This window comes from Panthera tigris, chromosome A2, assembly GCF_018350195.1.
Source record: "Panthera tigris isolate Pti1 chromosome A2, P.tigris_Pti1_mat1.1, whole genome shotgun sequence".
Taxonomy (NCBI): domain Eukaryota; kingdom Metazoa; phylum Chordata; class Mammalia; order Carnivora; family Felidae; genus Panthera; species Panthera tigris.
In genome coordinates, this window is record NC_056661.1 from 17,468,329 (window position 1) to 17,494,401 (window position 26,073).

Here is a 26,073-nt window from a genome sequence, read left to right on the forward strand (position 1 = left end):
TTGCAATCTTAATCTGGAGCAAGATTAAGAGCGCTCCAAGGGCGCTTGGGTGGCTGTCAGTTGGGCGTCTGACTTTGGCTGAAGCCATGAAACTCACAACTCATGAGTTTGAGTCCTGCTTCGGGCTCTTTGCTGATAGCTCAGAGCCTGGATCCCGTGTCTCCATCTCTTTCTGCTTCTCTCCTACTTGTGCTCTCTCTCAAAAATAAACATGGGGGGGGGGGGCAGGGAAGAGTTGCATGCTCCACTGAGCCAGCCAGGCGCCACTCTCGTCTGACATAAATAGGCTAATACTGGAGATCAGGATTATAGGAGACTTCCTTTCTTCGTGCATGGTCTTACAATTCTAAAAAATGTCTGGAATAATGTCTATTATAGATGCAAAAGAAGGGATTCAAGGTCTAAATGAAGCTTAACTTGGAGGTGGGACCAAGGGTAAATCTTTTAGGTTTTAGCATTTACCACATGTTTAGGGAAGATCTGAAGTATACATAAAAGGAACAGAAGTTATTTTCCATGCAGAGTGTACTCTGCTTTATTAATAGACTTTTGCTCCTGCTGTCATCCATTCTGGCCAGTAGCCCCCAGCATCAATCACACCTCCAAGTCTCTCTGGTGGTTGTGTGGGCCCATGACTTGCCCTTCTGCAGTATCCTCTCCTTCAGAGCACAACTGAAACTCCTGTCTTTAGCATCCTTCCTTTGCACTGTTGCTTCATCCGTTTGAGTTCACAGATCTTGGAAAGAAAGGTTAGTGGTTCAGGCAGGCTTTGTATGTGCTGTGCCTTTCATCTTGCAAATCAATCTGAATGACAAGTTTTTGGAGTCAGGGTAGCAATTAGAGATCATTCTGGCCATCTCTGAAATCATGGCACATGTGAGTCCTTTGGCCTCTTGAGGAAATATGGCTGCTCCCCCCCACCCCCCCGCCCCCACTGGTTTTAGTCAAGTATGGTCCCAAAACCTTGAAGGGAATCGCAATTCTCTTTAAATCCATCAAGAACTACGTAGAGAGCATGGGCTCAGGATTGTTTTTATTTTCAGAGCCTGCAACAGTTGGTCAGCAATGCTAGCTAAGCTGGTACAATCTGAAGGCCATCCCACCTCCTTTTCTAGGCATTCAACCAACAGAATCCCTATAAACAAGATTAGAGACCAACTGAGATGTGTCTCAATGTGTGGTGAGAGGGGGAAGAGGCCTTCCTCTCTCCCCCGTTCCCCTCCTCCCCACTTACTTTTTCTAACAAGATTGTTTTATAGCCAAATACAACTCAAACCCAGAAGAGCAACCAGCCGTCTCCATTACGACTGCTTCCCTCCCCACTTCCAGAGCAAGAAGTGAAGAGGGGAGACCGGCACTTGTGTGTAAGAAAAACCTGGCTATGCCCCAACAGAGCAGAGATGGTGAGGAGGCTGGTGCCTGTGGGTGGGCATACGCAGGAACCAAATAGGCGTGTCCAGCATCAACCAACTCAGCTCCAGCTCCTTGGATAGGAGGTGTTCCTTTGAGACCCCCATTTCCATGGGGTTAGATGAGGGGGCAACGAGTGATGAGCCATCACTCCCTGCACCTCAAATTCAAACATGATAAACTCAAAGTTTTACCTTCAAAATCCACCACGCTGCCTCCTGAGAGACACATTCTATACGGTCATCTGCATGCCAGCACCCACATCCCTCTCCTAATGCCCAGGGCTTCCAGCCCATCTCTTCATCCTTGGGTGGCCCAGCCAACACTGATTTGATACTCCTTGACTCATAAAATGACTATTTTTAGAAAATTAAAAGCTATTCAAGAGTATCAGTAATAGAAGACACTCGGTGTACGCTCCCGTCCCCCATCCCAGAGCCCCCCCACCCTGCCGCCCCTAGTCTAGGACACCTACACTACCACGTTCCAACACTGACCTGGGGGTGGCCCCATGGAAGCTGCCTGAAGTGCTTTCCTGTGACTCCTATACCAGCCAATGTCACAGGGAACTGGGGTGAGGAAGAACACGGTGCCCCCCCCCCCGCCCCCACCCATAGATCTCAGTGGCCTTCGAGGTAGGTCTGGGAGGTTTAGCTTATGTCCTATGGCCAAGTCCGAGTCCAGTGCCTGCTCCCACCAGCGCCTCAGTCCTTGGCTTTAAATAGCAGCAGCCCCAGTTCCACAGTGCCTCCTGGGGTGACAGAGCTCCTACTTCTGTCCCTCAACACAAGTTTGCCTCTTCTCCCCCATCTTTTTTTTTTTTTTTTAAAGCAGAGGTAGTCCCTGGGATGATAAAACCCTACCTAGAATGGCAGTATTGTGACTTAAAGAAGTAGTTAAATAAAAGTCTCCAGGAGTTAAAAAAAAAAAAAAATTAAAGTGATTGACGAAGTTGAATAAATTAAAGATACGGGTTATCCCACAGAGACCATCCCCCTTCCCAGGCTGTCTTTGGTATTTGGCCAGCAGCATTTCCACTCGTGTTCCTTCTCCTTCTCCTACCCCTCCTCTCACGAGACAGGACAGTGCCCAGTAAGGCCCCAGGTCGTTTGTCCAACGGTGGGGGGGGAGGAGTCAGAACTTCTTGGCTTGGTGCTTGGAACTGTGCTGTATGGCGAGTGACAGCCTTGGCAAACAGTCCTGAGGCAGTGAACGTCTTACGGGGACAGAAGAGGCGCCGCCAGCAGGAACCCTGGGAGCGCGGGACCAGGTGAGGCGTGCAAGCCCCAGGCCCTTTCTCCACACTTGTTGGCCCCTTTGCTCAAGTTTCTCTGCAGCAAAGAGGGAAGAGGTGGCATGGAGGGGAGGCTCTGGCTGCCGCGGTCTGGGCCCGCCACCCTCACAGCTTCTTCAGACGGCTGTACATCTCCCGTTTGCTCTTTTCCCCCGCCCAGGTCCGGCTCTTGGTGCGGAACTTCTTCAGGTCTTCTTTGAAGTCCTCATGGTGCATGGGCCGGTAGCTGGGGGGCTCACAGTGAGACTGCAGACAAGAGAGGATGATCAGGGGGTGCCTGTCTCATGCTGTTAAGCCAGCTCCCCGCATCTGTGCAGCAGCTTCTAGGGCCCGTGTCGTCGTGCGCAGCAAATCCCCAGATCCCGGACGAGAAACAGCCATGACGACCAGACAGACCCAGCTGTCCAACCTGGGTAAGGGGTGGACCGTGCTCTCCAGGGACCTCAGCTTACCTGGCATTTCAGGAAGAACTCCTTGTACCCGCCCTTCAGGACATACAGCTCAGGGTAGTGGAGTTTGGGGTACTCGTTACCAAGCCGATCTCTCTCCCTCACGTACCGGCACCTATCGAGAAGGAAGGCCACGGCAGGGTTAGCTCTTCTGATACAGAGACAACAGACGTGAGACAACAGCACAGTGACAGCAGCGGTGCGGTAGGACTCCTTACACACGTCTTCCCAACTTCACGTTCATTCTTGGGAACAATCAGTGTTGAGCTGTGAGCTACTGGCCACGTGTGATCGTTAAGAGTTCACGGGTGGTGGAAGGTAGACGGTCTCTCCCCAACTGCCCTTTCTCCAAGTGAAACAGACCTACTGCCCGGCCCCCATTCCAGTGTCCTCCCCGCCACCACCTGCACTTCCTGTGCAGTGACAGCACCTGAGCCAGCTTCCCACTGCATTCTCCACTCTTGCCACACCCCCAGACAACTTGCCCAGGGTCCCTTCCTCAACTCCCATCTCAGCTGGCAGCTTTTTTCCTATAGCTTTTAAATAGGCTGCGCTTGCTCTGTCTCAGGACACCTGCTTGCACCCTATACTCTTCCCCAATACCCTCACATGGCCAGTGGCTCCTTCCCACCCACCCCCTTGGTACCCCGTCCCTGCTGCTTTCCCCTCTCTCCACTCCACCTGCTTACTTTGGCCCCCCGGCTGTTCCTCCAACCTGCCCTGGAGCGCCCACTTCTCGTCATGTCTCTGAAGTACCTCTAACACATGGAGTAGCTGACAGACATATTTGCCTCCCGCTCCCTCTGAAATGCGAGCTCCCTGAAGGCAGGGTTTTTTGTTCTCCTACGTTTTGCTATTCTCCCCAGTAACCAGAACACTAACCAGCACATGAGAGGCAATAGTAAGTATCTGTAGAGTGAATAATCCCACTTGTGAAGGAACATCAGTCCTCACTCAAATCCCACTTCTTGTGACCACGGTTTTGTGCTAAACGCAGGGCAAGTCCTTGTCCTTAGGAGGTAGATGGGGAGATGGTCATGTAAGCCAAGTTCCTGGTGTAGTTGTTTATGTGTGGTTGTATGTGTACTAATGTGGCACAACATTAGCCACTGGGAAAATCAGGTGAAGCAAGTGCAGGAAAATGGCCTGACTTTTGAACCAGTTCAAAATAAAAAGACTGCACAAGAACCCGGGCCTGTGGGCTGGCAAGAAGTCTACCTTGGCCCATCCTAGTCAAGGCTGCAGTCACCCTGCCCCAGCCCCCACCCGCTCTCTGGCTGTCCCTGCCTGTCCTTCCAGAAGGACCACGCTAGCCTCAGAGACAAGGTTGGGCCGAATAAGGCCAAAAGCCCTTGGCAACTGCCAGGTCAAGCCTACAAAGCCACACTCAAGAAAGCTGTTCATCAAATCAACAAACTGCCCAATAGGTAAGAATGTGGGAAAACATTTGCTACACATGAATTTGAACTTTTAAAAAACTGAACATTTACGCATCATGTGTGTAGGCTGAGGCATGGAAATGACTTGGGACGTGCGAGAGGGCCCTTGGTGTGAAGGCCGCCAGTGTGAGCCATCCACTGCCTCATCCCACAAAAGCACTGTGGGCCCGTGCCCCAGAGCCCAGTTCCATGCAGCACTCACATGCGAGGGCCTCGCTCGGAAGAGAACTCGCAGTGGAACACGACAATGACACGCTTGCCGTCAGTAGGAACGATGGGCTTCTTGAGCAAGAAGTCTTCTACCTCCTCCTCCATGTGCAAGTTTACCGCACCCTGTGAAGAAGGCATAGAGACTCTTGGCACCTGCGTGTATCATACTTGCCGGATTGATTCTGTGACAGTCATCTGTAATCGGGACCCTAGAATTCTGTTATGACTATGGTGGGCTTGAGAAAGATTTATGAATTTGGGACTTTCAAAAGCCATTAAGACAGTGACAAACACTACTGTTGTATTTAATGTACCCCATTACTAGATTTCAACACTAGTTTATTGGTTAAAAGATTAAATTGGCATAACCAGTTAACTTCCTCCCTGGAAAGTGTCCCAACACCCGCCCTCCACCAGGCAGCTTAATTCAACTACAAACTGAGAGGCATCGCTAAGCCCGGCATAGACTGGGACATGTCACCAGAGGGTGGCTTCTGGTCAAAAGCCCTTTGGTGCTTAGGCCTGACTTAGAAATCAGTGATACCACCTACAAATGCCTGTGATGGTGAAGGTGTAAGACACAGGACGGTGAAGGTGTAAGACACAGGACAGAGAGCATTTACTGTACAAGGTAGTGGAGAGTAGTCCAGGCCAGGGAGTATTCTCCAGTGCACCAGGAGTCAAGGCTGCTTGAAAACGTCCTCAGAACCAGCACATTAGCCAGTAAGCTTCCAGGTGTCATGTCACCACCCCACTTTTAAAATCACAGATCCTGTCAGGGCTCCTTCTACGCCTCCCATGATAGCAGGGCTCACCAGTAAGCCTCAGGAACTCATACCTTGATGTGGCCTCCCTCATATTCATACGGATACCGGCAGTCAATGATAACAAATTCTTTAATGAGGTTGGCAAACTTGCCATTCAAAACAGATGCCATCTGTGGGGAGAAAGCCCAGGAGAATCAACTTTGGCTGCCAGGAACAGCTAGATTCAAATACTTCATGGGTGACAGGATCCAAAAAGGGGACTTACAATTTCTGGAGAGATGTATTTTAAATCCTGATGCTTCCCAGCAACCGTATGAAAGAGATAACCCTTTAAAAAAGAGAGAGAGAGAGAGAGAGAGAGAGAGAGAGAGAGAGAGAGAGAGATACTTAGCAAATCTGAAAGCCTATAAATGCAACATTTATATTGCTTGCCTGCCTAATAAGAGGCAGCTTTATAAACAAACCTTAATCTAATAGTATAGGCAAGTTACTCATCGAGGCACTTCATTAACATCCTGACATTTCATTTTCAAACACACCTACAAGGTGTATTATCCTCATTGTCAAATGTAAAGCCGAGCCAATATGTAAAGCTGGCCTTACTACTAGCTAGTAAGCCAAACGTAAATACAGAAATTTCAGGTAATTTCCTTCCTCCCTGCTTTGGTCAGGAACCTTCATCTCCATAGCCAACTGTGAGGAACATGGTGTTGGGCACTGGAAATGGGAAAAATAGGAGACCTTGCCTGGCCTTGAGGGGAAAGATGGGCACATCAGCAATTACTCACTAGGGCAAGTGGCTGAACCAAGAGCTCACCCATCCCCACGGCCATATGCAAGGTCATTATGACAAACATAACCAACAGCTTCAATTCAAGTGGAAGGTTCCACCAATGAGGACACACCCAGTCTTTGCTTACTCTTCCTTTCAGATTAGAACTATCTCCTATTTTTGACCCCCTATGTGTCCCTATTCCTTCAACATTCACCTGGCTGAAATATGAAATATGGCCCAGACTCATACCTTCCTAGTCTTCTAGACGAGACAACCTCCCTTTATTTCTCCAAGGCTGCTTGCATTGCATGGACGTGCACTTCAATTTCCCGTGTCGTATGTGGCACAGCAGGTCTTACTGACCACATGGGAAGTTGTGTGAGGGAAGGAACTGGGTCTCATTTTGGAATCTTTACCTAACACATAACATTAAGTGCTTCAACAAATGTTAGCTAAACTAATGAGTAAGAAATTGATCGGGTAGCCTTTACATCTTCTGTGGCTTAGCAAGCTGCTGACATGTTCTCTGTTCCACCCTCATGTTTCACCACAGCTCAAAGGCAGCCAACTCATTTACACAGCAAATTCATACATATCAGGCCATCAGCAGATCTTCCTCCCTACTTCCCCGGGGGCCTTCTCCCTCAAAGGCTGTGCTTCTTTGGACAATGGAGAAATTCAGTCTCAACCTTGGACCTTTTAAGACAACCTTTTGATATACAGATGTGTAGTGTGGCTATAGGTTTATTCCTGCTTCTTTGTACTTTGCTGCACTACTATTTTTATAATCAGAAACACAGTTCCCAAAGAGCCTGGCCTTTGGGTTGGAGTCCAGGTGGCTGGTAGGTGGCTTCCTACTTCCTCTGATCAGTACCAGTAAGGTCTATAGTCCCACAGAGACCAAGATACATCTGATCATGTGTTTGTTTTTTTATCTTTAAAAATTTCAAACTGTATCTCCTGGGGGACACTGTAAGAGCCACCCAAGAGAGGAGAAAGACTGAGGGGGTGGGGGGGAAATTCTAGGAAATAACCCAAAGCCTAAATCACATAACCAGAGCAGCTCTCCTTGCATCTGCCTAGAATTACCTTGGAGAAGTCTCCTATAAGGTCCCTTGGGTCATTATCCAAAATGTTCTCAATGGTCCCTTTTGGGGAAGATGCCAGGGATAAAGACTGATGTAGAATCTGTAACAAATCAAAGGTGGAAAATGAGGCCAGGGTTCTGAATAGGACTTCTGAAAACATTCACCTAGAACATGTCACTGGGAGGAGGGTGACATGTACATGTCTATATTTAGCAAATAAAATATTTTTCTTATTTGATTGAATCTGGACTAAAAAAAGGGAGCATGGGTCACTGACTTAGGTCTCCTATTATTTCAGTGTCTAACTGAAGTACTCTGAAATTAAGTTTTTCTTCTTCCCCACCTTTTTAAAAAGGGGAATTAAAATTAAGGCTAAATCTAAAATAAATTTCTTAGCTCTATCCACTGAGAAGCTCTAGACGTGCAATGAACATTCCTACAGGACACTATGGTCTCCAAATACTATTTTCCACTAAAAGAAACCAGGGTTTGGGGGTGCCTGGATGTCTCAGTTGGTAGAGTGTGCCACTCTTAAAAAAATTTTTTTTCTTTAACATTTATTTTTGAGAGACAGAGAGACAAAGCACAAGCAGGTAAGGGGCAGAGAGAAAGGGAGACATAGAATCTGAAGCAGGCTCCAGGCTATGAGCTGTCAGCACAGAGCCCGATGTGGGGCTCAAACCCATGAATCACGAATCAAAGTCAGACGTTTAACCGACTGAGCCACCCAGGCGCCCTTAGAGTATGCCACTCTTGATCTTGGGGTTGTAAGTTAAAGCCCCATGTTGGGTGTAGATATTACTTTAAAAAGGTGAGGGGGAGAGGGAAAAAAGAGGCACCAAACATAAATAAAAAAGACTGATTAATTGAAATACATTTAAAAATCAAGAAATTCTTTTCATCAAAAGAACAGTATTAAGAGAAAAGGCAGGTGGGCACTGGAGTGGCTCAGTTGGTTAAGCTATGGACTTCGGCTCAGGTCATGATTTCACGGTTTGGGAATTCAAGCCCTACATTGGGCTCCATGCTGACAGCATGAAGCTTATTTGGGATTCTCTCTCTCCCTCTCCCCTGCTCCTGCTTGCTCACTCTCTCTAAATATACAAATAAATACATTCTTTTTATTCCTGAATATTGACAGATATATAAACCAGAAGCTTTCTGGAAGGCAATTTGCTAGCATGTATAAAATGCAAAGTTCCATAAATGTTCCTGCGCTTTAACCTAGAATTCTACTTTAAAAAAAAAAAAAAAAAAAGAGTTTATTTTTATTTAAAAAAAAAAAAATTTTTTTTTTAACGTTTATTTATTTTTGAGACAGAGAGAGACACAGCATGAACGGGGGAGGGGCAGAGAGAGAGGGAAACACAGAATCGGAAGCAGGCTCCAGGCTCTGAGCCATCAGCCCAGAGCCCGACGCGGGGCTCGAACTCGCAGACCGCGAGATCGTGACCTGAGCTGAAGTCGGACGCTTAACCGACTGAGCCACCCAGGCGCCCCCCCAAAAAAAGAGTTTATTTTTAAAGAGACAGAGTACAAGCAGGGGAGAGGGGCAGGGGGGGGGGGGGGAGAGAGAGAGAGAGAGAGAGAGAAAGAGAGAGAGAGAGAAAGAGAGAGAAAGAGAGAGAGAGAGAGAGAGAGAGAGAGAGAGAAAGAATCTTAAGCAGACTCCACACTCAGTATGGATCCCCATGCAGGGCTTGACCCTGGGATCATGACCTGAGCCAAAATCAAAAGTTGGACACTGAACAAACTGAGCCACCCAGGCATCCCAAATTCCACTTTTTTTTTTTTAAACGTTTATTTATTTTTGAGACAGAGAGAGACAGAGCACGAACGGGGGAGGGGCAGAGAGAGAGGGAGACAGAATCCGAAGCAGGCTCCAGGCTCCGAGCCATCAGCTCAGAGCCCGACGCGGGGCTCGAACTCACGGACGGTGAGATCGTGACCTGAGTTGAAGTCGGACGCCCAACCAAATGAGCCACCCAGGCGCCCCCCAAATTCCACTTTTAATTAGAAAAAGTAAAATGTTCATCAAGTATTAGGTAACTAAGGCAGATTATAAAATGTAAGATGCCAGCCCCAGTTGTTTCCATGGCTGTCATCTAGTAGACCTTTTAAGAGTAGTGTTTATTCAAACCTTTTCATGCTGCAGAAAACACGGGCAATTCTCCAGGTTATTTTACAATGTTTAATATCAAACCTCAATACCAAAACCTGATATAAGGATAGTATAATGAAGGAAAACTACACATACATAAAAGCAATTCTAAATAAGCCAAACATGACATTTCATGAAGAATAGTTTTAAAATCAGGAAAACTATGAATACAAGCCAAAATATATAAACAAGTTAATAAAAATGGAGCAATCATGGGCGTGCCTGGGTGGCTCAGTCAGCTGAGCATCTGACTCTTGGTTTCTGAGATTGAGCCCTGAGGCTCAGTGCTGACTGCCTGGAGCCTGCTTGGGATTCTCTCTCTTTCTCAGTCCCTCCCTCACTTGCGCAAGTGTGTGCACGCTCACTCTCTCCCTCTCAAAAAAGTGCTCTGGGGCGCCTAGGTGACTCAGCTGGTTAAGTGCCCAGCTCTTTGATTTTGGCTCAGGTCATGATCTCGTGGTTGGTGGGTTCAAGCCCATATCACACTCCATGCTGACAGTGCAGAGCCTGCTTAGGATTCTCTCTCTTCCTCTCTCACTGCCCTTCCCCTGCTGGTGCTCTCTCTCTTTCTCAAGATAAAACTTTAAAATGAATGAATTAATGTCCTAAGTGCTTTAAAAATAAAAATAATTACATTTGTGTACTCACCTACAGGGAAGTTCATGATACATTAGTAAAGCTCCAAAATAACATGAAAGCTAACCATAACTATGAGCAATTGACTTGAGTAGAGATGATGAAAGTTTTATAAAAACTAAACTTTTACTAGGTCATGATAAGTCTGAATTAAAAGAAAGGAATTAAAATATTTAGAGATACAATAAAAAACACTACAGGGGCGCCTGGATGGCTCAGTCGGTTAAGGTTCCAACTTCAGCTTAGGTCATGATCTTTACGGCTTGTGAGTTCGAGCCCCGCATAGGGCTGGCTCTATGCTGATAGCTCGGAGCCTGGAGCCTGCTTCAGATTCTGTGTCTCCCTCTCTCTGCCTCTCCCCCACTTACACTCTGTCTCTCTCTCCTTCAAAATAAATAAGCATTAAACAATGAAAAACAGTACAAAGTTGTGAGACAAACATAAGTAGTAGAAAATGTATAGTTCCAAGCAGATCAGGAGATGGTAGCAGCAAGCCCAAAGAAACAAGAAGCCTTTAGGAAAACCTGTTCTCCTTAGCCAAAGGACTAGAAAGAGGGCAGCCTATCAAGACAGAAAACATTTTATTTTTAAAAATGTTTACCTGTTTTTTATTTATTTTTGAGAGAAGGAGAGAAGGAAAGGGAAAGAGAGCACAAGGCAGAGAGAGAGGAAAAGGATCTGAAGCAGAATCTGTGCTGAGGGCAGGGAGCCCAATGTGGGGCTCGAACTCACGAACTGTGAGATCATGACCTGAGCCAAAGTCGCACGCTTAACCGACTGAGCCACTCAGGCGCCCCTAGACAGAAAACTTTTAGACTACTGTAGCCAAACACCAAAGAAAAAATGATGGCCCTACACCATGCCTGGTCAGCAAGTGGGGAGCTTAGACTTGCAACTCTTGCCCAGCTGTAATTAAGTGCCCCACCTCCACTCCACTGGGGTGGTCTAGTGGGGAACTTGACCTCCCACTCCTGCCCACAATAACGAGGCCACCCTATGTGTCAAGGGAAGCTGTGCTAGGGAACATGAACTTCTACTTCTATCATCCCCACAGTATCAGAGTCCTGCTAAAACAGAAAATTTACATAGACCAGTCTTACAATACCCAAAATATACAGGATACAACTGAAAAGTCATTCGTCATACCGAGAACCAGGAAAATCTCAATTTGAATAGGAAAAGATAATCAACAGAAGCCAACACCACAACACAGATGTTGGAATAATCTGACAAGGATTTTAAAGCAGCTGTCATAAAAATGCTTCAACAGCCAATTAGCAACCTGCTTGAAACAAACGGAAAACTCTAAGTCTTGGCAAAGAAAAAGAGCCAAATGGAAATTTCAGAATTGAAAAATACAGTATCATTGTCCTTGAGCAAAAAGGCACCTGCAAAACTAACCTCCTGGGGCTTCTCTGGACTAGCTGCTTCTTCAGGACTGGCCACAGCCATGCTCTTTCTCCGCTTTGTATTTCCAGATGGGTACTCCTCTTGAGATCGTTCTGGTCTTTTTAACATCGACCGGGTGACAGAGCTACATGTGGAAGAAGAGTCAAACAGCTTGCATCGATTGCCCTAGTGGGGGAAAAAAAAGAGACCCATCTTCCATTAAAACCCGCTCACTTGAATGGTAAAGAGAATGGACCAAGGGCTTTCTGGGATGGTTTAAAATCCACCCTAAATTAGGTAACAGACACTGTCCATTCATCTAGTCCCAGCACTCTTGTAGGGCCTAGCACATACTAGACATTGAATACCTGGTGCTCAATGAATACAAACTGAGTTGACATCATATGGAGAGGAGGAAGACAATCCATGCCCTTTTTCTAAAGCTCACTGTCTACAAAGGGTCCTAAGAGTCACGTAACTATCACCTTTCGGTTGGGAACACCTTTTGATTTGCCTCTTCCCCTCCATTTTATTACTTGCACCTTGCTTGTTTTTTTTTTATTTTTAAAGTTTGAGAGAGAGAGAGAGAGAGAGAGTGAGAGAATCCCAAGTAGGTTTCACGAAATCATGACCTGAGCTGAAATCAAGAGGATGCTTATCAACTCAGCCACCCAGGTGCCCCAGCAGTCAACAGGTTTTAATACCCCACCTAAATCCAGAAAAGGTGTGATGTAGTTAGACTATGCTAGAAAACAGAGTCAATAAGGTGTTAAAATAGTGCTAAGGGTGTAAATCTGTAGGGAGCAGGGGTGCACAGAGGAGCAGGTGCCCTCAAAATTGTGTTCAAAAGTCCTTTCCACTTGGTCTAAGACTAATTTCCCAGCATCTGAGGGCAGCCAATCTGACCAACAGTAGGGATAGTCTAAACTTATCTCTAGGTTCATGACTCAGTGTGCCTTGGCCGGCCCAGCTTTTCCTTCCATGCAGAATCTCTTTATGCCCCAGTAAGCCGCTCCTTTCCAAGATGATACTAAAATTTCAATGACGCTTCTTTGAAATGCTCTGGTCAATAATCTGCAGCAGAGTGTGCCACTCCCATGCCAGCTCTCTCAGAGACCAAGGATTTTCTCCTAACTTTGCTGAAGTCTATTTTATTTTTATTTTTTAAAAAGTATGCTCATTTATTTTTTTTTAAATTTTTAAAAAATATTTATTTATTTTTGAGACAGAGACAAACAGAGCATGAACAGGGGAGGGGCAGAGAGAGAGGGAGACACAGAATCTGAAACAGGCTCCAGGCTCTGAGCGGTCAGCACAGAGTCTGATGCAGGGCTTGAACTCACAAACTGTGAGATCATGACCTGAGCCCAAGTTGGACGCTTAAGCCGTGAAATACTGACCTGAGCTAAAGTCGGACACTTAACCAACCAAGCCACCCAGGCACCGCCAGCGTTTTTAAAGTTTATTTTGTAAAACAGAGTGCAAGTGGGGGAGGGGCAGAGATAGGAGAGAGAGAGAGAATCCAAAGCAGGCCCCACGCTATCATCACAGAGCCTGACGTAGGGCTCAATCCCATGAACCGTGAAATCATGACCTGAGCCAAAAAAATCAAGTCAGATGCTGCTCAACCGACTGAGCCACCCAAGCACCGCCAGACATTATTTATTTACTTTTACATTTTTATTTAGTTTTGAGAGAAAGAGAAAGACAGAGTACAAGTGGGGGGAGGGGCAGAGAGAGAATGGGACACAGAATCCGAAGCAGGCTCCAGGCTCTGAGCTGTTAGCACAGAGCCCGATGCGGGGCTTGAACTCACAAACTGTGAGATCATGACCTGAGCCCAAGTTGGACGCTTAACCGACTGAGCCACTCAGGCGTCCCAGAGATTTTTTTTTTTAACCTAGAAGAGCTGGGAGCATTTTGGGGAAGAGAATCCACTGCTTTCAACAGAGTCTCAAAGGAAATTGTGAACTCATCCAGGGCGGACACCACGATTCCAATATAGCTCCAGCAACTGTGAGTCTGCAGTAACTGTGTTATGCTAGATGATATGGATGATATGGAATATAAATAAATGAGAAAGACCTAAAAAAGACCCAAAAAACAAAACAAAACACCTCAGGGTACCTGGGTTGCTCAGGGGTTAAGTATCTGACTCATGATTTCAGTTCAGGTCATGATCTCGGGGTCCTGGGTTGAGACTTGTGTCAGGGCCCATGCTGGGCGTGGAGCCTACTTAATATATATATCCCCCAACCCCCAACTCTCTCTCTCTAAAAAAGAAAGAAAGAAAGAAAGAAAGAAAGAAAGAAAGAAAGAAAGAAAGGCCTTTATAAAGATATTTAAAAAGATACTTGAAAAGTCTTTTTCATTCAAACTACCTGGATATTAGAGCTAGAAACAAATGTGGTCTCTCCTCCTAATCAACACTCATTTTACAAATTGGGAAACATGCAGATAAACAAAAATGCATCACTCAAGGTCTCCATTTGTGGGTAGCTCAGGTGGGGTCTAAACCCCAGATCCCTAAGTCCTATCATTCCCTTTGACCTATGGCTGTGCTCACGTAAGGTAGCATGATTGAGGGCACATCTATACCAAACCAAATGCTATGGAGAAGACAGGAGACAGCAGATTCCATACCCCCCGGGTGCTTAAACACACAGAGAAACACCCAACAAAGCAAGGAATAATTTTAAGACTGTCTCTCACACTGAAAACTTTGGTGTCATTCTCATGACTTCTCCTTTACCACTACTGCACCTAAATACCACCCATTCCTAATTTGCAAAGATTTGTTCAATCTGTTCCTTCCTCTCCCCATGATTCAGAGAAAGTCTTCAGCATTTTGTTGAATAATCACAGGGTGCTCCTAAAGCACCCTGTTTGTGGGGCACCTGGGTAGCTCAGTCGGTTAAGTGTCTGACTTCGGCTCAGGTCATGATCTCACGGTTCGTGGGTTCAAGCCCTGCACCAGCTCTGTGCTGACAGCTCAGAGCCTGGAGCCTGCTGCGGATTCTGTGTCTCCCTCTCTCTCTGCTCCTCCCCCACTCATGCTCTCTCTCAAAAATAAATAAACATTAAAAATAAATAAATAAATAAAGCGCCCTGTTTGTAACTGACCCCTCCTCCCTTCTGGTTAACAGAGTCACGCTCGAGGAATTCTAGCATTCCTGAGGAAATCCAGCCACACCCCTGACTGGTAGACAACCTCGCACCAGCCCACGACACGTGCCCCATTCTCCAGCTTCACAGGGCTACGTGCTACTGCCACAGGTGAACTGCTCTTTCATGAATCAACACACCCTGCTGACAAGTTCCCACACACTCTGAGGCCCTGGGCAAACACGTCCCCTCTGGGGGATCACCCTTTGACCTGCTCATGGCACACAGGTGGTTGCTCAGTGTATGGCTCTTTCCAGGGTGAGGGACACTCCTGCCCTGGAAGCGTCCACAGTGCCCACCCATTCAATGGGATACATATGGCCACGTGCATGAATTCAACAAGGCCACACACACAGGGTAAGCTGTTGTCCGCCACACCACTGGGTGGCTTCATAACTCCACCGCTATCCCACGATCGAGACGTGGAAAAAGAACCCACTCCTTGCTGTCTTACTGCTTCAAAGTGTGAAGTTTTAATATGCAGGCTGAGTTAAACAGAGGTGTAACTGAGGATGACACCGGGGACAAACCCTATTTAGGACAAGACAATGACATACGGGCTATAAAAATGGCTAATTAAGGACACTACTAGAAGGGAAGTCTCCATGTGAAAGCACAGTCTGAGAGTTCATCTACTGACCTCTCGAATTCCTGGCTGAAGCAAGGTGGCCATGGCAAGCTGCCTGCCCCCTCTCAAATCCAGACCGCCTCTCAGAGCAGGTCAAACCGTGAGGGCCAGAGGAGGGCTCAGCTCTGCAAAGATATGAAGCACTGGCCACTTTAGGACCCCGTAACAATGAAGTGGTCATCCAAGGATATGCTTAGATCAGTAACGGTTGTAACCAAATGCCTGGCTGGGTCAAAGGCAATTCTAACTTAAGCTAGGCGAGAGAAACCCAAATATCTGTCCTAAATATGAGCTGTGGGGAAGTATACACAGAAGAAACGAAAAAACATAAAAATTATATAAAGCTTCAATTATCTATAGGTAATATTCTCAACACCTTTAAGTTCCGAAATAATCCTAAACTCTATGTGGAAAATACCTGAGGTAAAACAGAATCTTTGAGCAGGAAACAGAGAAAAAGCACCGTTTCAAATGTTTGGCAGACTTCATGCAAATGTTGAAAAGTGTGGACAAAACAAAAGAAGGCTGAGAAAAATGAGAGCCAGAGACTCCATGACAGGGGACAGCCAGCTCCCCCATCTTGCAAACAGGAGCTCTGAGGACCTAAGAGTGCCCACGTAGATGTGTTCCTCAATAGCTCCTGAGGGAGATGCTGTGTTTTGAGGCTAACCACAGCCCCGGCCTGTGGACTCTGCCTCATTCAGGGCCAACCAACCCCCAGACTACCGTACCTGCACTGCACCCACAGCTTAGACCGCCAAAGTGCCATCAATCACTGTCACTTGTGAGGAACCTCAAGCTGCTATTTTTTGTCCTCTGCAACTTCCCACCCTGGATGACCCCCTGGCCTTCCCTTCCCATACCTTAACTGTGGCTCAAAAACAAACAGCTACAGGAACCTCACTAGCCCCTACAGTGGCCATCTCACAGCCCCCCTAGCTTCAGATTCTGTCTCCCTCTCTCCTCTCTGTCCCTCCCCCGCTCCTGCTTGGTCTCTCTCTCTCTCTCAAAAACAAACATTAAAAAAAAAATAATGGAACCCCTTAAATTCAGTTTAGCAGATATTTTCCTGAGATCTTAAACTAGAAGTTAAGAGTGGTCACAGCTACAGCAAGAACATTAATTTGACCAAGAATAGCTGGGATGAACTAGAAAGTATAAAAACAAGAACTACATGTATATATATTAGCCAGACTTCCTCACACACCAATGAGGACCAAAAATACTCGAAGAAACAGTGTGCTTTACACCAGAGAACACTAGCGGCTGGTCAAGAGAAAGGTCCACAGACCCAAAGACTGAATCTCAAATGAAACTACTTTTGATTCCTGTGGTGAAGTGGGTAGAAGGATTAGTTTCCATTTAGTCTAGTTGACTCTGTCCGAGGCCTAATTACTCCAGGCTTCCAGGCTCTCTCTGGACACACCAGAACAACTTACAAGGTTTGTAGTTCTTCTCATGACAAGGGGAGCAGTCCAGAGGCTTGCCATGCATGATGGGGTCTCTTCATCATTCTAAAGAAAGAGAAACACTTAAAAGATTCAGTAGAGACTAAGTTTGAATGCTTTAGGTATGATTCTGCCTGAGGAGTATCAGACTCGCCCATAGTAAGCATCTAATGTTCGCTCCTCTTTCCCACTCCCCAATACGTTAAGACCAGAAGAGAATCACCTTTCACAATTCAGACATCTGAACGTAGCTAAAAGCATCCCGCTACCCTGAGGGTACTGAGGAGGTAGGCTGTCCCTCTGGCTTGTCCTACACTGTTCTTGTTCCATGTCTCTTATACAAAATAACTGTCACCTTCTTCACGGTAAGAAGGAGCCTATCACTCTCTTCTTTTGAAGAACCCTGTCCCCCCTCAGATTTAATTAGACTAGGAGCAGAGTCTCAATAAATTCCCACCAAATGAACAAAAATATCAGCCAGCTCAAGCCCTGGGGAATTGCTGTTGTTTTTCACATCACTTTTCCAGAGTACTTAGTGGAACGGGTAGAAACACACACACACTACCTTCAGGTTCTCTCCTTCAAGAAGGTCCATGAAGCCATCATCCTCATCAGACAAAGTGGCAGTCACAGGGGACTGGGGCATAAAAAGAGGAATGAAATTCCCTGGCTCGCTGCTCTCTCTTTCATTCGAGGAAAGCTGGAAGACGAATTCACAGCTTGTTAATGATCAGACTTGATTTCCTTGGATGGGTCACTAGATTTTATGAGGAAAACATACTATATTTATTAGAACTAACATTTTGGCAGCTACTAAGCAAAGGATAACGTATCCTAAGATGAGAAATGATTTGATGTCTACACATAGTCCTGAGTAGAATCAGGCCTAGGAGCCTTCGCAAAAGACTCTTCCCAGAAGCGATTCACCTTACACTGGGATGTGGGGATGGCCTCTTTTATGAAGGGCAAGGTTTGTTTTATCAGAGGATTGTAATCAGTAAACACGGATCAACATGCAGGTTTTGATATAGTACTGTCACCTGATCCTAGTTCTTTAAACTTGGAATTCAAATGACAGGTGCTCAGTTTTTAACTGAGGAATTACTGTGTGCCAGACACTACGATACAATCTTAAGTGTTTACTCCCACTGACGCCTGACAATGCATTAAGGTGAGTTACTCCTTTTCTACTTATTTAACAAACCAGGAAACCAATGCTTAAGGGAGTTTACCCAGATCACACAGCTCACCTGTTTGACTCCAAAGCCCAAGCTTTTCTCCCCGCACATTCTCTGAGAACCATTCCGAGTAAAAATGGGGGTATCTCACTAGGCAACCCTGTTGTTTTTGGGGGAACCCCCATCATAAAATATATTTAATATATAAAATTTAGAAAAAACAACTCATAAATTTACCAGATAGAGATCAACACTACTAATAACAAACATTGCTGATAGTGAATTATTTCTTTTCCAGGTGCTTCCCAAAGCCAGGAAAAATGTTCAGAGATATATTTTTTTTCCCCACAGTAACAAGGCAGTCTCAACTTAAGTCCTACAAAGAATCCTTCAGAAGCCCCAAATCCCTTTGGATAGGACTTCATTAATCCTCAAGTGGCCTTCCGGTTTTTGGACTCAGTCACTCACCCAGGGAGGGATCCTCTCTGCCCCTGGCCTACTCTGCTTTGGGCACCAGCTTGCTTCATAAAAGTTCTAGGCTGCCCCTGAGCCTCCACAAGTGCTCCTGAGCACGCCCTGGGCACACCCGCAAGTTCTCAGCCGCCAGAACCAAGAGGCTGGTAACCTTATTGTGGGACAACACACTGAAGGCTCATACTATAATACCAGTATTTGTGACCTGGGTTTTCTGGGATCCCCAGTGAAGGTGTGATACAATAAATGACGGACAAGTCATCTATAATGAAGGATGGCCAGGTGACCACAATAAACTCCGATGCTGTGGTCTTCAAGGGCACACTATTTCGTTTTGGATACCCTGTACTTAAAAAAAAAAAAAAAAAAAACTTTTTTTTTAATGTTTATTATTTTTTTTTAATTTTTTTTTTTTAACGTTTATTTATTTTTGAGACAGAGAGCGAGACAGAGCATGAACGGAGGAGGAGCAGAGAGAGAGGGAGACACAGAATCGGAAGCAGGCTCCAGGCTCTGAGCCATCAGCCCAGAGCCCGACGCAGGCTCGAACTCACAGACCGCGAGATCGCGACCTGAGCTGAAGTCGGACGCTTAACCGACTGAGCCACCCAAGCACCCCTTAATGTTTATTTTTGAAGGAGAGAGAGACAGCGCACGAGCAGGGGAGGGGCAGAGAGAGGGAGACACAAAATCCGAAGCAGGCTCCAGGCTCTCAGCCGTCAGCACAGAGCCCGATGGGGGGCTCGAACCCACAAACCGTGAGATCATGACCTGGGCCAAAGTCAGATGCCTAACTGAGCCACCCAGGCACCCCATGGATACCCTGTACTTAAAGGGTTACCGTGTACTCAGGAATCAGGAGATTCTATTAAATCCTGGTCTTCTATTTATCGGTATCCTTTGGCAAATTACCCGACCCCCTTAACAGACTTTCCCAATCTGTAAAATGAGCTAACTTCACCTATTTCACACGCTTAGGAAGATTAAGACAAAAACATATGTGAAAATGCTTTGTGCAAATGCTAGACAGAGCAGCAATACTGACTGAACCTGAACTTCAGACCAAAAAGCCAGACTGGAAAGCTGTATGCAAGTTCCCAGGAAAACCTGGAAACCAAATGTGGTCATTCTGCTCAAATTTCCTCTCTAGTCTATAGCTATCAGATTGCCAGTAGGGAACTTTGGAAGTAGTGACAGCTTCTGTTTGGCAAATAAGTAACCCTGGAGCAAGTGGTCCCAAATACTATCAAGTAGCCTATAGGCAGTGTGTTCATTGGAATCCATAATAGTTCATTTTAGAGAGAGAGAGAGAGAGAGCGAGCAAGCAGGGGAGAGGGGCAAAGGGAGAGAATCCCAAGGAGGCTCCATGCTCAGCACAGAGCCTGATGTAGGGCTCAATCCCACACCCTTGGGATCATGACCTTAGCCAAAATCAAGAGCTGGACACTCAACCGACTGAGCCACCCAGGAGTCCCCATAATATTCTTAATAAACCACCTTTGGAAGAAGCCAAGTGCCATCTCCAGACAAAACCACTCTGGAGGCACTGTGAAAGAAAGTTTTAAGCCACATAATCCCACCATGCACACATACAGAAGAATGACCCAGGATGCCTGTAGATTATTTCCCTAGAACTGACAAGATCAAATATTCCTTGTTCAAGTTCAGTATTTCAAACATACCATCTTTCACTCTGCTTCTGCCTGTCTGCTCTCCAGACAGCAAAAACACCAAAGATGTGACAGTCTAGTTTCAAATCACAAAGACAAGAGCTCTAGTGTCTTTGACTCCAGGTTAAAGAGGGTGCTTTAATTCTTCCCCACCAGGAACTCCCCTGTGAAAGCCAAAGCACATACCATCCGAGCTGGGGCAGAGTTCTGCCTCTGTGTGAAGATATCTTTACCCTCCTCAAGTCCATGAGAGTGCAGGCAGCCACGAGATGCCGGTCTTATTGGCTTCTTAAACTCAAAGGCTTCCTGCAAGACAGCAGAGTCGATATATCTTCCCCTGTCCATGAAAACCAGGGTCTTAGCTGTAGCTTGGGTGAGACAGTCAAGGGAGCAGGCACTGCTCACCTTTGCAACTGCCTCCAAACTAAGGGTTTACCCGTTTCTGAGCTAACTCCAAAACTGGATCTGTGTCACTAAGAATTTTACAGACTGTCAACAGCTAACTTCTAAAGCAGCATTTTTTTTCTCTCACCACAAAGACATAAATATCTGCCAAGTATACAAAACACTGAGTTAATAAGCCAAATCGAACCAACAACTTCCTAAAATCTAAAACGAAGTGTTTCAATATAATTGCCTGTGAGTGGGAGTCAAAACCTTTTACTCTTGGGGCACCTGGGTGGCTCAGTTGGTTAAGTGTCCGACTTCAGCTTAGGTCATGATCTTGCAGTTCATGAGTTTGAGCCCCACGTTGGGCTCTGTGCTGCCAGTGCAGAGCCTGCTTCGGTCCTCTGTCCCCACCTCTCTCTGCACCTCCCCAGCTCGTGTGCAAGTGCACTCTCTCAAAAATAAACATTAAAAAATAAATTAAAAAATAAATAAAAATGCTTAAAAAAAAACCCTTTTTACTCTAGATTTGAAGGCTTTGTGTTTTCCACCACCTTCCTACAAACATCATTCTTTTTCTTTCCACTTGTAATTATTGTACTTCATACTAAAAGCAATGGAAAATAAAAACTTTCAGTCAACAACATAAATGAATCTCACATGTTCAGTGAAAGCCAGAAGTGACAGAATACATTCTGTATGATTCCATTTACTTCAAGTTTAAAAGCACTTATAATCCCTCTACCCCAAAACAGTCACTTATTAAGTGCTCAGAGCAGTTAACAGCTAATATCAGAGTATTTATACGCCAACACTCCACAAAGTACTTTCTATGTATTAACTCATATAACCAGCAACTGCAACCCAATCACCCCATTTTACAGATGAGGAAACTAGACCTTACAGGTTAAGTGATGTGCCTAAGATCATGTGAGTTCTTTAACTACCACCTATGTATGCTGTCTCCTCCCCAGAACAAAGTTCCAAGCAGGCAACCCTGAGAAAAGCCAAGTTCAGGGGGAAACCAGGCATCAGTACAGCTTCAGTGTGTTCAGTAGAAAGCACTACTAGCCTTTTCCTGAGCTTACAACTCATCCCAGGGTGAGCACAAAGAGGCAAGGCCTGGGCAGACCCTTCTAGATAAGCTATTCATGGATATAATTATTCCTAAGGGCTGCCATCTGAGCAACACCTCCCTGCCAGGAACCATTTTAAATGCTTTATATACATTATCTTATTTAATTCCCATAATACGCTACAAGTTACTGCTACTCGTATTTTACAAAGAAAATGAAGAAGCCAAAAAAGAAGTAATGGGTCAAGGTCATACAGCTAGTAAGCAGGATTCAAATCCAGGTTTCTCTGACTACAGAGATGATGCATGACTTTGGTGAAGGTCTAGTCTCCCAGAAAGCAGCCCAGCCACTTTTTTGTAAGCCACTGACACTTGTGGCTTTACCTCTAGCCTAAGTTAGTACATCGATGCCACTCACGTTTTCCTTGTTCTCATCCTGGTCCATCAGCTGAAAGACATCATGGTCAAGAGAATCAGAATGACTCCTCTTCAGGGCTGGGCTACATCCCAAGAGCTTCTGCTGTCAAAATGAAAAAAGACATTAGGGCACATTAAATGAAAATTCAATGGAAATTCAGTTTCAAAAGAAAAAAAAGTGGTGGTGGAGGGGCTAAATCCTCACACACTGCAGGAGGCAACCAAGAAATGTGGCCAGGGTTCCACCTTGCAGTAACACGGGGTAGAAGATCCCACTACATGGCTTTACACCTAACCTTACAAGGTAGGTCTCCAGCCCTTTCAGTAGAGATTGAGGTGCCAAACCAACCCCAAAATATCATTTGCGTAAAAAGAATACTTCCTGGTATTCTTTTTGATAAATACTTTCCTGGTATTCATTTGATAGTGATAAATGAAGGGAAATGCCCATTACTGAGGCTGTTCAGGTAGGGTGTTTTGAGTACTTATGAGACGAAGGAAGAACAATCTTTGCTGTCTAAATTAAGATCACACTAACAGCTAAGGAGACAGATGAATGTCAATTAGCTAAAAATAAAAAAGGGAACTAACTTACAGGTAGGGAATTTATTCTCCTCATGGGATTTCCAAGGCTGCAATGAGATCAGAAGGTAAACAATGAGAATAAAACAAGAGAGGTATTCATATGAGCAGATGCAGTGTCTAGCCTATAGTTTGGGGAAGGGGGCAGACAATCACATTCCCATTTTAGGCAAGATGGAAGAACAGATTTCTGAAGCTGTCCCGTTCTCATAAGCGCCCCCAACATTGGGCTTCTAGGTAAAAAGAACAAGCCCAGGTCTTCTCTTAAAATACCCATGTTCTTTAAGGCTATGATGTCAGAGGGTGAATTAAGGATTTGGGGGAGACTTAAACACAAAAAATTACAGCTAAAATAAAGGAAAGGAAGTTTTAAAAACTGCTGACACAAACTACTCACTCTCTAAAGGCACCAGACTTATTTCTAACATGCAGAAGTCTCAGTAGGGTCAGCTAAATCCAAGGCTCCCATACAGAGCACAACGAATTTCATTAAAAAATTAAGAAAAGTCTTTCCTAACTTTTACTTTCCTAACAAACTTTTAAAAGCAGTGAATACATACTTTTCTTTACTGTCCAAGGGCCCAGGAGAATCCAGACAGAAGCCTGTGGGAAATAACAAAATTTCTCAGGAAATAATACACAAAACACCATTTTGTCATTAAATAAACAAAAACACTACTAGTACTGTTTCTTTGAGCCATCACCCAAGACTCAGGGCTTGGACTTTTGGCAGAATCAAAGTGGCGTCTCTATTTGATTGTCAAAAACTTTCTATTTGCCCCAAGTCTTAACACTTCCACAGTAAACATACCTATCTCATTTTCCTACTTACAAATACCATCAAGAGAGTAGGTGGGGAGAATTAAATACAACCTTCTAATGTTTGGTTGGTTGTTGGATAGAGGTTACCCACGTAACTTTGTTTCAACCATGGAAAGAAGAGGTACCAGTTTTCTGAAGTTTCGACTTCAAATATTTTATTTTGTCAGATCATACGTGTAATTCGGGGGTTTGGAAAAATACACTTCTCAGTCAGTCATATGACAAACAAGGCAAGTATTCATTGCCTTGAACAAAAGTACACCAATCAAGGTACCCATCTCACTGAAGGAAGCAAGGTGGCAAAGACGCTGCTCTCAGTACGCCCAGACCCACCAGCGCCTGCCTCTCATGATAGCCATGTAACTTTGCAGGAAGTCAAGTGCTAGTTCTGAAATTCTCACTTGCCACACTGCCACAAGTAAGAATTCTATCCCCAGCTCCTGGGGCACCTCGGTGGCTCAGTCCAACTCTTGGTTTGAGGTCAGGTCATGATCTCGCGCCCTTCGTGAGTTCAAGCCCCGCATCGGGCTCCGGGCTGACAGTGTGGAGCCTGCTTGGGACTCTCTCTCTCTGCCCCTCCCCCCCACTCCCTCTGTCTCTCTCTCAAAATAAATAAATAAACTTAAAACAGGAAAGAATCCTCTCCCTAGTTCCTAAGAAGCCTACATTTTAAGAACTTTGCTCTTGCAGTTCCCTAACCTAAAGCATCTGTGTAACTATAAACGCTGCAGTAACGTAAGTTTACGAATTAGAATAAAATGCACCAGCACATTTCCTCCATAGCAGGCTCACTGAAACAGTTTCATTATACTTCCAATAATTTGACCCTGCATTTCAACCAATACAATTTTCTGATCTTGGTGTTATGGTTCTTGGTATGCAACTACTTTACTCACACATCCTCAAGATCAAGCACACACCACCTCCTTGCAGACACTTGTTTCCCCCCGTTGTAAACTACCACAGGGCCTTCTTTGTCCTGCTTTAAGAGTGTTTGCCACTGAATGCCATGACTTTTGTTTATGGTCTGAACTAGTCCCCAATCTAAGTTCTAGGTGAAGCACATATTTCAACAAATTCCAAGTATTGATCCCTACGTGATGAATGTTGAAGACTAAAGGAATACCTGAATCGGTTGACTCAGAGGAGCCCATTCTCTGCAGACTGCTGTTTCTCACCTCCAGCGGCTGTTCACACTCACTGAAAGCAAGAGAAATAACTCTATTTCTAAAACATAATTACAAGGTTACATACAGGAAACAGGCCATGAGGTTAGCAAGTATCCGGGCTAATAACCATCTTGTTCTAGGCCACACCACAGACCCCCCACTTTGCCACCCAAAACACCCAGTTAGCACTTGAATATAAATGATGAGAAAGGAGCGAGTAGGCATGGCCTGGGTCACATTGTAGACAAGATGACTATGATGTTGGAATATTTCCTGAAGCGAGAGCATGCGTTCTAGGTACGGTGCTGGGAGCAGGGATGAAAGATCAATTGGACAAGTTACTGCTTTTCAGAGGTTGGAAAACGTACAAGACGTGTGCTTACAGAGAAAATGGGATGTCCAAAACTGAAGTGAAAGCAGCTCCACCAGAAACATCGTGGGATGCACGTTTTGCTAACAAGGAAAAGTCCAGGGAGCTTTTGAGGATGGAAACAGGAGTAAAAAGGCCCGACCTTAGGAACGCATGGGTCGACATCAGGAATGTGCATGGGGTGAAGCATTGGGGGGATTTTGCACGTAGGCCAAGAGAGAAAATGCCATGTCTCTCTGTAGAGAAGGAACAAAGCTCACAGGAAGCCAAGATCCTGCGAGGTAGTTCAGCAAAGGGTGGAAGTGAGCGCCTGAAAGGGTCTGCTTTGCCCCCGTGGGGGTAGATTTCAAAGAGCTTCCTGAGATTGGGACAGAAGAGTACAAGGCAATCCGAAAGGGGTGGCCAAGCTGGGGAACCCGGGCCGACCCCACCCCCTACCGGGCCCGGCTCGGGGCTGAGGGCGGCCTGGAGGGTCCGAACGGCCTCTCCCGCCCAACATTCCGCCTGGGGGGAGGGTGCACATGGCGGGCCCCAGCTCAGCGGGGCGGCCCACGAGCGGCGGACAGGTCTCGCCCCTCTCTGGGCCCGTTTCCCGGCCTGATCCCCCCGAGAGCCGTCTGGGAGCCCAGCGGCCTGCGGCAGAGTTCGCCAGTCCCTTCTCACCTGCCCAGCCCCTGCAGCTGGTCCATGGTGACCGTCAAGTTGGTGACAGGCGACAGGCCGCCGCAGGCTGGCGCGCCGAACAGCGCTTTCACGACTGGCTGCGGCGTGGGAGGGGGACTGCAGGCGAAGAGCAGGCGACGGCGGTGCGGGGGCTCCGGGCCCAGTTCCATGGCGGCACCCGGCCTCCCAGGGCTCCCGCTCCCTCTTCCTCCGCCTCCGCCGGGCCCGCCCCGCCCCGCCGGCACCGGCCTCGGCCGCGCGGCCCGCCGCGGGCGCCCGCGGGTCAAACACAAACACGACCCCGCGGTTCAGGGACGCTACTGCCGCGGGTAAGCGGCGCGGACGGGCGGGTGTCTGGACCCGGCAGGCGCCAGTCACATGCACGGGTGCTTCCCCCGCACCCCCGC

The 26,073-nt window shown here is 46.2% G+C and overlaps 1 protein-coding gene across 5 annotated transcripts; it reads right to left on the minus strand.

Annotated features, from left to right (window-relative positions):
• Positions 1-507: 507 nt before the first annotated feature.
• CDC25A (cell division cycle 25A) lies at positions 508-25,894 on the minus strand. Of its 5 annotated transcripts, none has more exons than XM_042978836.1 (15): positions 25,667-25,894; positions 24,591-24,664; positions 23,203-23,245; positions 22,656-22,692; positions 22,062-22,163; positions 20,368-20,487; positions 17,425-17,559; positions 16,851-16,925; positions 11,631-11,804; positions 7,434-7,532; positions 5,835-5,897; positions 5,641-5,739; positions 4,795-4,925; positions 3,157-3,268; positions 508-736 (listed from the first exon to the last, which is right to left on the minus strand). In XM_042978836.1, the coding sequence occupies exons 1-15, from the start codon at positions 25,834-25,836 to the stop codon at positions 662-664; spliced, it is 1,509 nt and encodes a 502-aa protein (XP_042834770.1). In that variant the 5' UTR covers positions 25,837-25,894; the 3' UTR covers positions 508-661. The 5 variants fall into 5 exon arrangements, with proteins under 5 accessions (XP_042834770.1, XP_042834769.1, XP_042834768.1 ...); XM_042978835.1 differs by lacking the exon at positions 508-736 and adding an exon at positions 1,017-2,950 and having other exon boundaries at positions 22,062-22,160; XM_042978834.1 differs by lacking the exon at positions 508-736 and adding an exon at positions 1,017-2,950.
• Positions 25,895-26,073: the final 179 nt, after the last annotated feature.